This window comes from Plodia interpunctella, chromosome 23 (assembly GCF_027563975.2).
Source record: "Plodia interpunctella isolate USDA-ARS_2022_Savannah chromosome 23, ilPloInte3.2, whole genome shotgun sequence".
Taxonomy (NCBI): domain Eukaryota; kingdom Metazoa; phylum Arthropoda; class Insecta; order Lepidoptera; family Pyralidae; genus Plodia; species Plodia interpunctella.
The window spans coordinates 1334702-1351980 of NC_071316.1; the positions used below are offsets into that span (position 1 = coordinate 1334702).

Sequence of the window (17279 nt, forward strand, 5' to 3'; positions counted from 1 at the left end):
ATGTACTCACCACAAGGGACAACCTGTGGTGCGGAGGCGGTGGAGGCAGCCGCGACGGCCGTCTGGACACGGTGCATGGCTCTTTCTGTGGACAGACATTTAATCAGAAGTGGGATAATGTATGAATTAAACGTCAGTGCTTAGGAGCGGTCAAACCTATTACTAAACCTAAGCAATGACGTTTAATTGCTACCGTTGTTGGTTAATGTTTATTTCTATTTTCTCTACACTACTTGTAAACATTAAGTTATAGGGCTGTTAAGCTATCGTTTATATTTTAAACTTTGTTACATAAAAAAGTCAGACGACTTAAAGCCTAAGCCTTTTTCTACCAATAGATAGATGATGCATTCATTTTACGTTTCAGATTATTATTATAGAAAGACAAAATGGCAGACCTTTCCCCAGCAGTGGGACACATAAACATGCTATTAAAAACAGACGGTAGGTAATAATAAAGAAAGATAATCTGACACCATTGTTAGCAATAACACGCTTGATAAGAGGTAAGAAATAATTAAAAAAATACATAGATTATTATTATTACAGATAAGTATTAAAATCGATAGCTGAGGATAGATCATCCGACCATCATAGATCCGCCGACAAGAACAACGTCCTATGCTTGATGAGGATTATTTTAGCACTGCGCCCCGGGGCTTTGCTCCCGTGGGAATTTCGGGATAAAAAGTACCCTATGTTCAGGTTATATGTATATAGTAATAATTGATTTTGCGTGAAAGAGGGCAAACATACACATATAAGTACGTCCTCACAAACTTTTGTATTTTTAATATTAGTAGGATTGTGTCCACCCTTAAAAATACTACTCGTTCCGGAGGTATTGCCCTCCGGCAGGTACTACAGGTGTCTACGTGATATTTTTTTTGTTTGCTATTTTTATCCTTTACTGGAACCTAAATAAGTCTAAAGTAAAACGGCTTTTTTGACCCAGTCGCAAAAGTCCACAGGCACATCAGACCAAAACTAAAAAACGAATAGTACACACCACTAATACCAATACCCGATAATTTTCCAAAACCGGTATATTACCGTTCATAACACCCGTGTAATTTACGAACTAAACTGTACAGTCAACAACACGTCAACTTAACAAAATCCATTGCAAGTTCACCGGTATTATAGCCGAATAATGGCTATACAGTATCGACAAACAGTACACCGGTACGGCATACATTGCTGGTTTTTCATTGCGGTAAATAAAAGCTCTCATACAAACTACGCGATGTTCATTCATTCGCGGCGGTATCTGTCCGAGTTCGGCGACAGTGTGTAGTCGCCATAACGTGGATGTAGAATAACAGGACATGCAATACACTGTGTACCTATATGTACGTACATACGGTCTCGTAAATTCAGAGTTATTTACGAATGACTTTTGGGCGTGCCTACAGGGTGCAATGACCTCGTTCGTTTTTGAATCGTAAAAAATTGTTATGAAAGAAAGAAAGGACAATTTCTAATACAAGTTTATTCCTTTAAGACGCAAAATGCCCAAAGACACATCCAGGCAGGTTGTGAACACAACCGATAAAATCCATACTAATATCAGCGAAATTCCGTACATTATGTCTGTCTATCTGTCTGTCTGTGTTACTCTGCGAAAGCGGAATAAAAACTTTCACCTCCAATTATAGTCAATCGGAGGATGATTTTTGAAGAAAAAAATCTACCCTATGTTTAAACGGGAGCCTTTAACTATATGCATACCAAATTTAATCAAAATCGGTCCAGCGGTTTAGACGTGCAAGCGGAACAGACAGCAGACTTTCGCATTTATTATATGCGTATGGATTAGTGTGTTTCTGCTACATGGCAAAATATGTAATGGCCGAATAGGTACACTTTTTCCTCTTCATATAAGATTGAGTTAGCCCCAAAGTAAGTTCGAGAGCTGTGTTATGCGGTACTAACTCAACGACTGTACAACACTCGCACATAAACATCCAAGACCCGGAAAAGAAAAAGACCATTTTCCATCGTGACCTGACCGGGGATCGAAACTGGGACCTCCAGTGTCTGCTACACTGGAGGTCCCAGTTTCGATCCCCGGCTTGATGACATTTTACGCTACCGAGATATCGTATCAATTCGGAATATCAGACGTTTTTTTTAAATCATTTATGACGGTATCATTGATTTATCAAGTACTTGTTGCACTGTTAACCCGTAAGGGAGAAAGACGTTGTATTGTATCGTATTAAAGTTATTATAATCTTACCACGTGAACGGATAGCGTGGGCGCCGACTTCCCGAGGGCAGACCTGCGCATGCGCACCAGGTTACTGCTGCGAGTGTTCTTCCCCGCATCTGGAATAAATAGAAGAATTGTTAGTTTATTTATGAGATTTTATGATTCGTCGTTTGCACTGACTCGATGATCTATCACTATTCAAAATCAAAAATCTTTATTCAATTCAGAATGATCACTTAGTGATGTCAAAAATTTACTTAAATCTAAGTCTACTGTCGATTTACAAAGCGCAGATGAAGTCGAAGTATACGGAGTGGTGTTAACGGCAACTAAGACGGGAACCACACACAACAGTATTTTCAACATACCTATTCTCGGAATAAAAACCGACAAACAACGATACAAATTACACAATTCGTACAAGTAATGTATAAATCTGTGATTCGTACAAAAACATCGCATACCATTCGATTTGCGCACACATTCGGATGACATCAAAACAAAATGCCGGTATTCGACGTCAGCCGGTAGGTAAATGGGCCAAACAGTGAATTCTTGGCATGGCTATACCTATCAGATAATGAACCAATTTAGACGCACCACACGAACCAAACAAACACACGATGACTACCCACAGAGCATACACCATTGACGCAGGAGTAAATACAGAGACAATAAAGACAGATGTTACAAAAGTTTTTTTTGTGATCACACTAAAACCATAAGTATTTTTGTAAAAGAAAAACCTGAAAACTCTGATGATTGGCATTCTTAATTAATTTTAGTTTCCAATATTTGGTTGTTTTCGAATAATCGTCAATATCATCAATACATATAATAAAACAGTAGAAAAAAATTTCCTACACATTGAATAAATTTACATAAAATTAGGCGTTAGAGTCACAGCAACCGAGTAAGAATTTGAAAAAAAAATCTGTCTCTATGTCTGTCTGTTTGTACACGTTAATCTTCGGAACTACTGGACTATTTTAGCCTGGGTAACATATAGGGTATATGTAATTATTTTGAAAACTGGAACACCTGATGGAGAACAAGGATGGTACAGTTAAACTATAGGAAATATTGAAATGACGACTTAACAAAAACTAAACCAAAACCTATATTCACAAAATATTTTCCATAGAGGACTTGTATCTAACGCGATCACTCAAAACCTGTATTCACTCATGCGTTCGGTCAGCGAGTTTCTGTAATATTGTGACTTGTGACATGCCTCTGCTGCGCCTAGAATAAATGTTTTTAAATATAAAACGCGTTACATTATTTACGAAGTTCTCTGACGTCACACACGAGTAACAACTAGACGGACCGACAATCTTTTTTTTTTTTTAATTTTTTTTTTTTTTATTTTCATCTGTCTCAATGTTGTTGCTTTTCTGTTTGTAATCGAATCTTGCAAGTTAGATCTCTCCTAGTTCCAGTTGACCTGCAGAGTTGAAATTTCCCACGTCGCTTCAGTTTCCACGACAATACATTATTGTGATATAAGCATGACCCGATGCATCCGGTGCACCCAGGATCGGCTCCTGACGAGGAAGCTCATCGACGGTTTACAGCACGGATATGACGACAATAAAACAAAATTCACGCGAGCGAAGCCGCAAGCAAATGCCATAATATTTATATGAATTGAATAAATATTGACGCCAATATTGCCGAATGAAATTTTTGTCAGAGATCAATCAATTAAATATTTATATACTAAAATTTTAATATAAAACGCGTAGTTTTCAACGAAATTTTCCAACAGCGTCAACACAGTGGTCAAGATCACAATAAACACGTTGTTGTTTGTTTATTCAAAATTGTTGATTTGAGGCCTAATCCTAATCCTATAACTACTATGCGAAAGCGTGTTACCTCTTCGCGCTCTACCTACTCAACCTATCTTCCTGAAATTTTGCATATGTTTGAAGTATGGAGAAGGACATAGGGTTCTCATGGGAAATTTACGCGAGCCATGCCGCAGGCAAAAGCTAATATCTTTATAAGCCAAAATTGTTTATGCTTCGTATCGATTTTATTTACACAAGCAAAACATTACCTAAATTTATAGTTTTAATTTGATTTCCATATATTTATGTAACACAGCAACAGTTGGATAAACAGTCACTTTTGTATTATTTTTTTCATCTTGCACGTGTACCTTTCATCGATATCCATCAAGATCTAGAAGCGCATGAAAGTTACAAACATACATCCATTACACAATAACTCTCCCTTTTGTAATATTAGTAGCATTTTCCAAAGGTTTTGAGCGCACCAGGGCGCACCAATAAAGCAATAAAAATACTATCGAAAACCAATAATTTTCGAAAAGACGATAAATCAATTCTATCAAGCAAATAGTCACTTAACTAAATATATGTGGGTCGTTAATCAAACGATACGTATTCCACTTGATCAAAACTTGCGCCACTGTGCAAGTAAGCGTTAGTTGTACAATCGAAGAGAAATGTGCTTACTACGCTTAAAATATTCGTTGTCCTTTATTATTGACTAGATGGCGCCCGGGGCTTCGGGAAATTTTAAGATAAAATATAGCCTATAGCAATCTTAGATAATTACCTTTCTAATGGTAAAAGAATTTTTGAAATCGGTTCGGTAGTTTCGGAGATTACTCGCCTCAAACATAAAAACTCACAAACGCTTACCTCTTTACAATTATTATAAGTATATTATAAGTATAAATGTGAAAGATTTTAGTGATGGATTTTTTGTTGACCGTTCTGGCAAAATAGTATAGGTATTTTCAATTAAATTAGGTACATTTTTTTATTACCATTTTTTCTACCATTTAGCTACTATTTTATTTCGCTTAATGTAAAAATACATTGCAATAAAGACATCTGAATCTAAATATACATATAAGAGAACCCAGGGCTACGACGTTCTATAGCGGAGAAAGGAACCAGAAAAAGATCTCATATGATAAAAAAATAAATATTGTACTTCTTATAAGATTTCCCCTTCAAGAAATAAATTAAAAGCATCACAGTACACTTTTAGTCAAGATTTTAATTCCCTTGATGATGGCAACACTTTGTTGGCAATCGTTTGCACAATATTTGTGCAAACGATTGCCAACCACTTTGCACAGGATTGGGGGGATTAGGAAGTGTTAAACAAGTGACACAGTAATATATAATTATGGCGACCTTGGTTAACAAATTAAAGATTTCACAGGTGAGTCATATGATTTAATGAGCTCAGTTTTTTGTTTTTATTTTTATACAAATTCTATTGTTCAAAATAAAAGCATACTTGTAAACAAATGGCGAAATTATTGCTGAAAGCATTCTCCCCCAGCTAACTATTAAAAGAAAGAGAAGAAGAAAAAACATACGAAAATTGTCTTATTTTATTTGTACTTACAACTCTAGCTAGACCTTTTAATATCGATAAGCAAATATAGGATAGTATTGTTTGAATTCTTACATATTAAAAATAAAAAGAAACTCTGTCGCTTTCCGGCAGTTTATGAGGTTTGCGTTCATACAGATATGAACGCAAAACCTCAAGAACTACCGGATGGACTTTTGTGCGGTTTTTACCAATAGATAGTGTGGTGTCCTGAGTAAGGTATACACAATTTATTCTGTTTTTGCCCGAGCGAATTCGAGACGCACTGCTAGTAAAGAATAAGATGGAAGAATTAGTCTGTAATCACTATAATTATATCTCAAAGGTTTATATATTGTTGTTAATGATAACAGTGAAGCCTTTACACGTGCCTCTTCAAACACACGAAAAATTAAGAGGGCCGATTAAATTCAGACACTGCGTACGAATTACGGAGAGAAATTACTAATATTATAAATGCGAAAGTAAGTTTGTTTGTTTGCTACCTCTTAACGCTCTATTTACTCAAACAATATTCTTGAAATTTTGCATACATGTGGTTTGAAGTATGGAGAAGGACATAGGGTACCTTTCATCCCGAAAAAATAACTGCTCCCGTGGGAAGTCACGCAGGTGTAGCCTTAGGCAAAATCTGGTGTTATAAAACTAGAAAAAGTTTCTAAAACAATAAATACTAAACAAAAAGGCACATAAATCTATTTACGAAATTTCATAAATATTTTGGTTAAAAAAAACAGAATGCCTTTATGTTCTCGACTGTACCGCAACATTCCAGTTAGCTACATTTCTACTGCATCATTTCGAATGCGGTCCTAGGTCTACACAGCATCGTATAAGGGCGTTAAACTAATACTGATGCAGTCGACATTCCTGCAACGATCACAAATAACTTGATGCTCGGCTGGCTTCCAAATATTCGTTTTTAAATCGCCATTCGCCGCCTATTTTTACTATTACTGTGTAACGTAATTTTCTCGTGATTTTATAAAATTTAAATAATTGGAAACATATTGAGAAATGTTGGAAATAACTAGAAAAGTGTGTGTGATCATCCAATCTTATACTATCATTATAAAGAGGTAAGCGTTTGTGAGTTTGTATGTTTGAGGCGGGTAATATCCGAAACTACCGAACCGATTTCGAAAATTCATTCACCATTAGAAAGGTACAATATCCAAGATTGCTATAGGCTATATTTTATCTCGAAATTCCAACGGGAGCGAAGCTCTGGGCGAGATCTAGTCCATTAAATATAAATGTCACTTTCTATGATAGTGAAGCGTGATCAGTGCTAGAGAGGCGAGATTTGCGTGTCACGGAGATGACAATGCTACGCTGGACGTGTGGGCCACCGCGAGAATAAGGGTCTAGTTTATGTCTGTGATACCCACACCAGGAGTTAAACCTACGTTGGTACGGCCACGTCTTACATAAATCGACAAATTACATAAAATCCAAATGTCTGCCGTTTCCACCTGGTTCTGGCAGAATGCATAACTGAAAACTATTAAAATACTGTATTTGTAAGTAACTAACCTTTTCTCTTAAAAGTAGCAAATGACTGTACAGTTAAAAGCGTATCAACCTGGCCAAATTGATCACTATTACCGCGGTATAAATGTGCCATTGGTATAATGTAGACTGTACTTTGTAATTTGTAACAGGCTGTAGGCTGGCTTAACAATCAACTTTATGAGTAGTTTTCCAGCTTACCTGTTTAACAAACCTATGTGATTTCGAAGAAAACTATTAATCTTTTGTTGACGAGATTAGACATGATTCTTCAATATAAACTCAAACTAGCGGCCCGTCCAGGCTTCTTTTGGGTGAAAACATAATTATACATCTAAACCTTCCTCAGGAATCACCCTATCTATTGGTGAAAACCACATGCAAATGAGGAAAACGGATAAGGAAGAAACCGGAAAACGCTCAGATGATAGAAACAGTCGGTATCAAATCAGGGATGGATATAAAAGGAGTTGCAATTATAAGAAAGCGCTTACGCGAATTTCTTATTAAAATTGCAGTTTTTAAAATTCATAATTGACACATAAATATTTATAATACCTCAAATCATACCAAAAACAGATTAAACCTTGACCGATTCGCGTTGTGCAAAGTCGGAATATTCGCCCACACGATGCTAAATGTGGCTAAACCCATTATGAGCACGTACACACACAGTTAACTATATATATTAGCTAGAGACGAATTTTTTTCTATAATATGTCATACGCAATCACTATGTTAAATCCTACTTAATCTTAATTATTTTAATATTATCTTAACCAATGCCAAATATAACCAATAAATAATTATTTGTTACTCTTCACGCTCTATATATACTCAAGCAATCTTCTTGAAATTTATATTTATACAAATATCTTTACCTTTCTCATCCCGGAAAATTAACGCGGGCAAAGCCGCGGGCAAAAGCTAGTAATCTTACTAATATTATAAATACGAAAGTTTGTGAGTGTGTGTGTGTGTATATTTGTTACTCATTCACGCAAATCTACTGGACGGATTATTATGAAATTTGGTACACGGGTAGAATATAACCTGGAATAACACAGAGTAATTTTTATCTCGAAATTCCCACGGGAGCGGAGCCCCGAAATGAATCATCAATCAAATCAAATATCCTTGAATAAACTAATCACCTGACCCCACAAATTATGCATGCATGAATTCATGGCGCCACAGAATTCAGATTATTAATCTACGCATTGCTCATACGGCAAAGTTTGGCTGACTGAGAATCAGAAGAAAATCGAATCAAAAAATGTCTGGAAATATTCAAATTCAAATCATTTATTCAGAAATTAGACGTTCACAGGCACTTTTCCACGTCCAATTTTTATATTAAATAGCAATTTCCCACAAGCTACAAACTATCGGAATTTCGGAACGACCACGGCTGAGAACAAATGCCGAAAGAAACTCATTTGTTGGCTATCATGCGAGAAATATGAGAAAAGTCCACTTCTGGTCCAACATTATTCTCACTTTATACTTTTGAAGGCCAAACACAGTTTCTTTGTCAGAAAAATCACAATCTAGAAAGTTCAATATAACAAATACATCGATCGATTTTTTAGATAGTGAATTTGCTCTTCGAAAAAAATTTGTTGAAAAGAACTTCATTGAGACGGTGGTGGTGTAATGGTTAAGACTGTGGATCGAAAGGTTCGAATCCTACACGTGCCACATGAGTTTGTATCATTCATCGACCAACACTTGCTTCCTGTGAAGGAAAACATCGTGAGGAAACCTGCACACTGGTTGATTATTAATTTGCGTGTAAAATGGAGAAGGCAATGGCAAGCCCCTCCATTAAAAGCGCCAAGAATGTTGTTGTGTGTTTCATTACACATGATGACCACGATCCTCAGACATGAGGAAATACGACTATGAAGAGAGAACTTAGACTACGTGAGAATCGGACCACAGATTGTAGCGGATCGTTATACTAAGTATAAAAACTTATGTCAACAGCGGAAAAGGAAACCGCCAAAGCGTTTCACAAGAGTAGAAACTTAGCTGCTTTTCTGAATCAATGTCGACTCTTGCGCATTATGCAATATGTGTTATGGTTGATGTTGGATCTGATAAGTATCGTCAACAGAACTAAATTTTGTGTGCGGCTTCGCCCGCGAGAAATTCCCTTCTAAACAAAGAATACAATTAAAATTCAGTAATTTTACACTTACAGTTTTAGTAATTAATTATCTATGTATAATTAATTTAATAATGAATTATTAATGTATAGATTAAAACTATCCAAAATCAACATATTCAAAACTTCTTCTCGTCTTGTGTGTGTGTAGTTTATGTGATATTTATTCTTATATATGTATGTATATAAGGATTTATGTATAATATTTGTATGTACGTGTATTTTATTTTTGAATTTAAATTTACGTTAAGTTTTCTTTTTTTCTTTTATTTTATGCACAGGCCAGTCTGCCTCTATGTACCACATCTCCTCACTCCTCACTTCACTCACTCACGGAAGAAATTTCATTTGTAATAAGTAATAAGCACCCTAAATAATAAGCAAACTTGTACTCATTTTTATAATGAAATTTATATTTTAAGTTTTTTGTGTGTACATAAATTGATAAATAAATAAATAATAAGATTTTTGTGACCAACTGATATGACAGTCGGGCTTATAAACGGGTCCCGGGAGTCATTTTCAAGGGTGCAAACCGAATGCAGCACTTGCTGCACGGTGTCAGTAACGCTTGTGCGATTATACAACAAAAAAGGGTTTTTAGGATCATGGCAAGTGAAAATCTATAGTCTGAAACAGGTGAATTTTGCTGTGCACTGGATAAAAAAAAATAATAATAATAAAGCCGTTTATTCGTCCAATAAATAATACACAGTAGGCATTTAAAATGATCTTACATCGATTTCTAAATCTTACTTATTATAATTTAATTTAATTAATATAATAATTATCATTAAATTTTTAATAAATATAATTTAATTTCATTAATATATTTTTTTATTCATGAGTTTTGTTCACGTCAAATGAACAGTTACTTCTCACGTTCAAAACTGAACAGTTACTTCAAAGTCCATTAATTAAAATATTTATTAGAAGTGGACTTTACGGCGTTAACGCCAGCCTTAAATTTTTATACTAATGTTGTTATGCACATGCAAGATAAGCATTCGGTGTGAATAGGCCTTTAATTCAACATGTACACGATGACAGCAGATGAAAGTTGTCTGTCACGACACGACCCCGTTCCTCAGAAACCTTTCGATGCGATCGCTTGATAAAAAATATATCGAGGGCATACGCCTACAGCGACACGAGTATTGACAAATTAAACATTCATATTAGACCATGTACTTACATAAATTTATTACACATAAATTTAGTCACATCGACCTAATATAATTAATTACAAACTCGCCCCTATTACCGCATGATAAAGATATGGCAGGGTAACTTGATCGATGCGATCGACTGTACACAAATCTACAATAACAATCAACCAGTGTGCAGGTTTCCTCATGATGTTTTCCTTCACCGGAAGCAAGTGGTGGACGATGAAAACTACATGAGTCAGATTGGTATACAAACTCATGTGGTACGAGTAGGATTCGAACCTGGGACCTTTCGATCCACAGGCGGGCGTCTTAACCATTACACCACCACCACTTCTTATTAGATCCTATTAGCAAAAATAAAAAGACAACATACGGTTGTAAAACTATATTACTTAATTAAAGGTAATCCACCAAGACACACGACGGTGGTAGGATGACAACTGAGGTCCAATTCATTGTTGCCATGCCATGGGATACACCCGCAGGGACGCATACACACAAGCTAACAATTCAGTATTTTAACTACTTTTTAGCATAGGGATAATTAATTTCTTCACAAGCTGAAAAAAACTATTTTGATTCGAAGATTTTTTTTTACCATCAACTTTTTGTTTTTACTTTAAAAAGTGACTCAAATAATGAGTAATGTCTAATTGCAGCGGGTATTTGAACTTCAAAGCGAGCCATTGCAGCACAAATTAAAGAAATTGCAGTAGTTACTTGTGGTGTTTTTTAGGTCAAAGTATTAAAGGAATAACAAAAAATTAAAAACACTAGCTGCGCCCCGGGGCTTCGCTCCCGTGGCAATTTCGGGATAAAAGGTACCCTATGTGCTCTTCCAGGTTATATTCTAACCGTGTACCAAATTTCATAACAATCCGTCCAATAAATTTTGCGTGAAAAAGTAACAAACATACATACATACATCCTCACAAACTTACGCATTTATAATATTAGTAGGATTTGTAGTTTTTTAACCAAAATGAAAAATACAATGGGATCATAAAACAAACCTCAACATTACAGTCACTGTGAAAAAAATCAATCAATTAAAAATTCGCAATTTTCCCTGACTTTCCAGGTAGCCCCACGATATCACTGAATTTCCCCGATTCTGATCACCTTGATCTGCCTGACATTCCAGGCATTTTCAAACGTAGCGATGAACTCCTGGCCGTGTATGTAATGTAGGTATAACGACTTCCTTATAGCCGGACCTTATATATCCATCTGTTGCATTTTTATTTACCGTGGCAGCCGTGAACCAATTATATAGTGTTATGATGTAGTGCGCGCCAATTGGCTATGGTTTGTTTATGGCGGGAAATCTGACACAAGGCCGGTTACAGCACAAATCGTAATTATTCGATAATGATTTATTGCTAATCAATTAACACTGTATTTACTAAGTGTGGTGAGTTTTGTAATTAAACGAAACGATTTAATCCAAAATCGAAGGGATTTTAAGGTGAGAAAATCCGATACTAGTTGTTCGCCGCGAGCTTAGACCTCGCGAACAATATAAATGTTTGATGATTAAAGTGATAAAGTTGTGAATATTTAAAAAACGCAGCTAGCGTTATGGGTACTTTTGAACCGGGTACAATTCGGGGTGGCATTTTTGATTGACTTTGTAATTATTTATGTTTTATTTTGTTTTATTATTTGTATTTTTAATAAATGAATATTTAAAAAACCGATTTTGTCGCCCCCACGAACTTAAAAATTCTATTGACAGATCCTACATACCTTTTAAATTTCATATCAAAATCAGACTAACCGGTTCGAAAGTTATCGCGTTACAAACATACATTGTATATAAAAAAAATGTATTTTTGCCCCAAGTTGACTTGTAGATTACCGTCCCTTTCTCTAAATCGCCGGCAGAAAAAAACAAACATGTTTGGCAAACAAGGCGATATTGTCAAAGAGGATTCGTGCCAATGGTCTGACAATAGGTTTCCAAAGCCCATGCAAAGTGGCAAAGATGAAGTAGAAAAGAATGATGAAAAGAACATGTTATTTGTTTACAAACAAAAGCTGTAATGTAACAACGGATACAATACAAAGCAACGTTTGTATTATGGCTTCTCTGTGATGTTATATAACGTGATTATACTGTTAGGTTGCCTTTAAGTAAATTGATTCATTAGTCATTCTATTTGCAAATCGCAGGTGTGCCATGCATTCGTGGCTGTGACGCCTCAAGCTAGAGTCCGCGTAAACAAACGTTTTCGGTTTTCGGCTTTGGTTTTACGCCGCCTGCTTGACTGTAAACTCTTTGAGAATGCCGTTATTGCCTATCCGCTGTCAATGTTCGATATCCATTCGTCACACCACACAACATCACGTTTATATGTTTATTTTAATATTAAAACAAAAACGATATGTAAATTAGTTGTTAATCGCGAACAGAATATTTTTTTTTACAAAATTGTGAATATTTCAAAAACAACTGAACCGATTTTGATGCCCTATGAACTTAAAAATCCTATTGACAGATTCTACATACCTTTTAAATTTCATCAAAATCAGACCAGCAGTTCGAAAGTTATCGCGTTACAAACATACATACATAAAATATATTTTTGCCCCAAGTCGAATTGTAGTACTCGCTCGCTCCGCTCGCTCGGTCAATAAAAACTAATCAAAATTTTAAGAAACACGTCTACGAAGTTGCTAGCATCATCTCATATGCTACAGAAGAGCTGACGATTTCCAAACAGCCGAATGCAAATTTTCCAAACATAGCTAAGAACACTCTCAATTAATTTTTTTTTTAAATAAACAAAAACTAAAATCAAAATTAGTTCAGCCGTTTGGGTCCTACGATGCCACGGACAAACATACAGATTAAAAAATATAACTCCCCTACTACTGTCGTCGTAATCCTTCATATTATAAAACAAAGCCCTCTGCCGCATCTGTCTGTCGTCTGTTCGCAATAAACTCAAAAACGACGGATTTTCAGGCGGTTTTCACCAATAGATAAGAGTGATTCCTGAGGAAGGTTTAGGGGTATAATTTATTATGTTTTTACCCGAGCGACGCCGGGTCGGGCCGGTAGTGTGATTGGAATACACTTGTCATAATGTTTAAAACTGCCGTACATGCACTTTGTCTTTATCGGATCGATATGACCGGGATAGATGCATTTAGAAGCTGTTATCTGAGTGATAAATTTGTAGAGTAGGACGCCAGTTGACTATCGCTGGTATCAATAATGAAAACAAACCTGATTACCGATGTCTTAGTGCGAGTTTGCACTTCCGATTTCGATCGTCGAAACTTTTCGCAGCGAGACGCAGCCGAGCATCACACACACCACATCGTAATGACTTTTTATTGATTGACTGTGAAAAGTTTCGACAATCAAATTCAAAATCGAATTATAAACTCACATTACGCAGTCTGGTTGTAAACTAATCATATGTACATTGTTGAATAAAGTTCTGGATGTCGTGGTCTCTGCAGCTGAGGATACAACCAGGAAATCGCTCAGATAAGTGAGAGAGGGATGACATGATGGTAAATCGTGAAAGTATTGAACAATAAACGTATAGATTGTATGTAAGATATAGAATTTAATTTCGAAATTCCCACGGAAATGGCGCCCAGGGGCCAGCTCGTAGTACGGAAATATATAAGTTAGGATAAACCGTCGCGGTTTATACCTTATGAGTTTTAATTCAAAACTAAACTTGCATAAGAAAAAGCCATTCACAAGCATTCACAGAAGAAAAATCAAATTAGATTCTAATACTTAAAAAATAAGTCTCAAAGTCGACAAACACTGACACAGACGAGTTTCGCAAGACAAGAACAATGGGACAGGTACAAATGGAATCAGAGCATATGCCATTTGAAAAACTAGATTTTATTTAAGTTGTTAATATAAAAGACTTACGAGAAAATAAGAATTGTTTCTTTGTCATGTTAACACCTTTCTCCACGAGTTTCAGCGTGGTTGGCAAAAATGGCTCAAGAAGTGAACATAAAACCTTCGGAAGATAAAAGGGGAGGCCTTTGTCCAGCAGTGGGATACGGTGGGTACAGGCTTAAATACCTTTTTAATTTCATCAAATAAGACTAACGGTTCGAAAGTTATCGCGTTACAAACACACATACATATGTACTGTACATACAAAAAAAAATATTTTTGGCCCAAGTTGATTTGCAGACCTCGCTCGCATCCCTCGCTCGGTTGTTGTTCGCCGCGACCTTAGACCTAGCGAATGCAAGAAATTTTTGATGAGTTTTTACAAAATTATGAATATTTCATAAACGACTTAACCGATTTTGATGCCTCACGAACTTAAACATTCTATTGACAGTACCTACATACCTTTTCAATTTCATTAAAATCAGACCAACGGTGCGAAAGTTATCGCTTTACAAACATACATACAAAAAATATTTTTTTGCACCAAGTTGACTTGTATACAACGCTCGCTTCGCTTGCTTGCCTAAAGCCTTAACTACTTAAGAAATAAGTAACAGAGTCGATTAATTCTATACCAATTATTATTCATTGCACTCTCAAATCGGGGGCCCGACATAAAATAAATCCAAAATGCCAGTGAAAGGTTTGCAATCCCTAGAAACACCCAGGCAGACACCCACATCCACCTATTTGTACCTATTATTATTATAAAGAGGTAAGCGTTTGAGTTTGTATGTTTGAGGCGGGTAATCCCCGAAACTACCGAACCGATTTCAAAAATTCTTTCACCATTAGAAGGTACATTATCCAAGATTGCTATAGGCTATAATTTTATCTCAAATTCCCACGGGAACGAAGCCTAGGCTGTGTGTCCCTTAGTCGCCTCGTGCGACATCCACGGGAGGATATGGTGTGGTCTTATTCTAGGGCGGAACCACACCCCATAATGAGTTTCTCAATAAAACGTTTATATCTAAATACCTAAGAAAGCTAATAAAACCTAAGAAGCCACTAAAATGTTTAAGTACTTAGCGTAATTAGAAGTTTTAGTTCACATACTGACAGATAAAGGCCGGCGCACACTGACTTCGTAACGCGTACACTTTTTACAAGCTTCACAAGCTTTTATTTAGTTTCACCTGTCCCGATTTTCCCCTATATTTCCCCTGTCTGTTTGTCTGTCTGTAATCAAAACTTGCATGTTTTTCACCTACTTCCGCTTGTCATCATCATCAATAGAGCTGAAATTTTCCTCATCGTTTCAGTTTCCATGATAATGCATTATTATGATAAGCATGACCAGATGGTGCGTCAACGGTTTACTGCGCGGCCATAACTATTTTTCACGCGTTGGCAAAAATGTCATTTTTGTTATTTTATATAGAATTGCAGCTGGCAACGTTGACGCGTGCGTTGCAATTCAATACAAAAAAAAATGCATGCGTTCTTCAGTCGGTGTGTAACGATTTTAAACGGCTCAAGTTTTTCTATCTGTTTATGTGTGTCACACTAATTGCAATGGAAACTAAACTAACACACATACACATAACAGAAAAAAAAACCTATCTCTCCCACGACCATTGCCATTGCATTCTGAACTTTATCGCCTGGTGTTAGGGATCGTGTCGTAGTTATTTCCATGTGTACGATTGACCTAGTGAATTCATTTCGCGATCAATAGGGTTACAGTTCGATTTAGTTTCGCTAATTGTCTATCTAAACGTAAAATGCGTGGGACGACAACCAACGTCTAAATAAAACGTCTGTGTTTTGCCCTACCCGTGTAGGTATAACTTTAAAAGCAAACGACGAAGCGGCAATTTGGGTTTGTTTCTCAGAGGGTTTCGACAGCTGCGTCCGCGCTGTCATTAGTACGATCCGTCAATTTTCTTGAGGAAGCAATAATTTAATTTTCAAAATCAGAAAAAAAAAATGATTACAATGAGAAATAAGAGTATGAAGAATAAACGAAATCGTTTGGTTCCCGCCCTAGAACAGGATGTCGTACGAGGCGACTAAGGGTTCAGCCTTCAACCAGATAGGCAACAATATCATTCTGAAAGAGGGTCGACAGCAGGCGGCCTGTGAGAAAATCTTTAAAATGTAATGGCAATTTTTTTACGTGAACCCTGGCGTCTGATATCACAAACTGTGAACATGCAAAGATAGGAAAGAAAAAAAAAACATAGGTCGTTGTCCGATTTTTCGTTTGACCTAGAAACTGGCTTTAATTGAATGGGGAATATTTGTGTCAAAGATAAGCATCAGTGATTCCCCACCCTAGCTGATATAGAGCATAGGGCGGGATGTCGATCGGCCGACGAACCAAAGCCCAACCCTTTAAACTACTATTAATACCTGTAAAACTTATTTAATATTTTTTTATATTGACGACCTCGGTGGCGCAGTGGTAAAGTTCTAGCCACTGAACCAAGAGGTCCTGGGTTCGATCCCCGGTCGGGTCATGATGGAAATTGATCTTTTTCTGATTGGCCCGGGTCTTGGATGTTTATCTATATATGTATTTGTTATAAAATATAGTATCGTTGAGTTAGTATCCCATAACACAAGTCTCGAACTTACTTTGGGGCTAGCTCAATCTGTGTGATTTATCCTAATATATTTATTTATTTATTTCCTGGGAAACTGTGAAATGATCAACATGTGGGTTTCACGCTAGAATAGGACCACTCCATATCCATCTGTGGATGTCCTATGAGGCGACTAAGGGATACAAAGGCTTAACAGCTGATAGGCAACGATAGCACTCCCAAAGAGGGATGACGTCAGGCTGGGGGCCGGTTGTGAAATCATAGCCAAATATTCCGAATTTAATGGCTACCTGTGGAATTTGGGGCGTCACAGCTCCAAATGGAAACGGGA

At 36.5% G+C, this 17279-nt stretch overlaps 1 protein-coding gene across 4 annotated transcripts in view; it reads right to left on the reverse strand.

Annotated features, from left to right (window-relative positions):
- Positions 1-17279, reverse strand: part of dop (drop out) — a 73054-nt gene that overhangs the window by 54064 nt on the left and 1711 nt on the right. For all 4 annotated transcript variants that reach the window (XM_053763212.2, XM_053763211.2, XM_064436780.1 and 1 more), the window contains exons 2-3: positions 2243-2331; positions 11-85 (exon numbers count right to left, since the gene is read on the reverse strand). In XM_053763212.2, coding sequence (XP_053619187.1) covers positions 11-85; positions 2243-2331 — 164 coding nt within the window. The remainder of the gene's footprint in view (positions 1-10; positions 86-2242; positions 2332-17279) is intronic.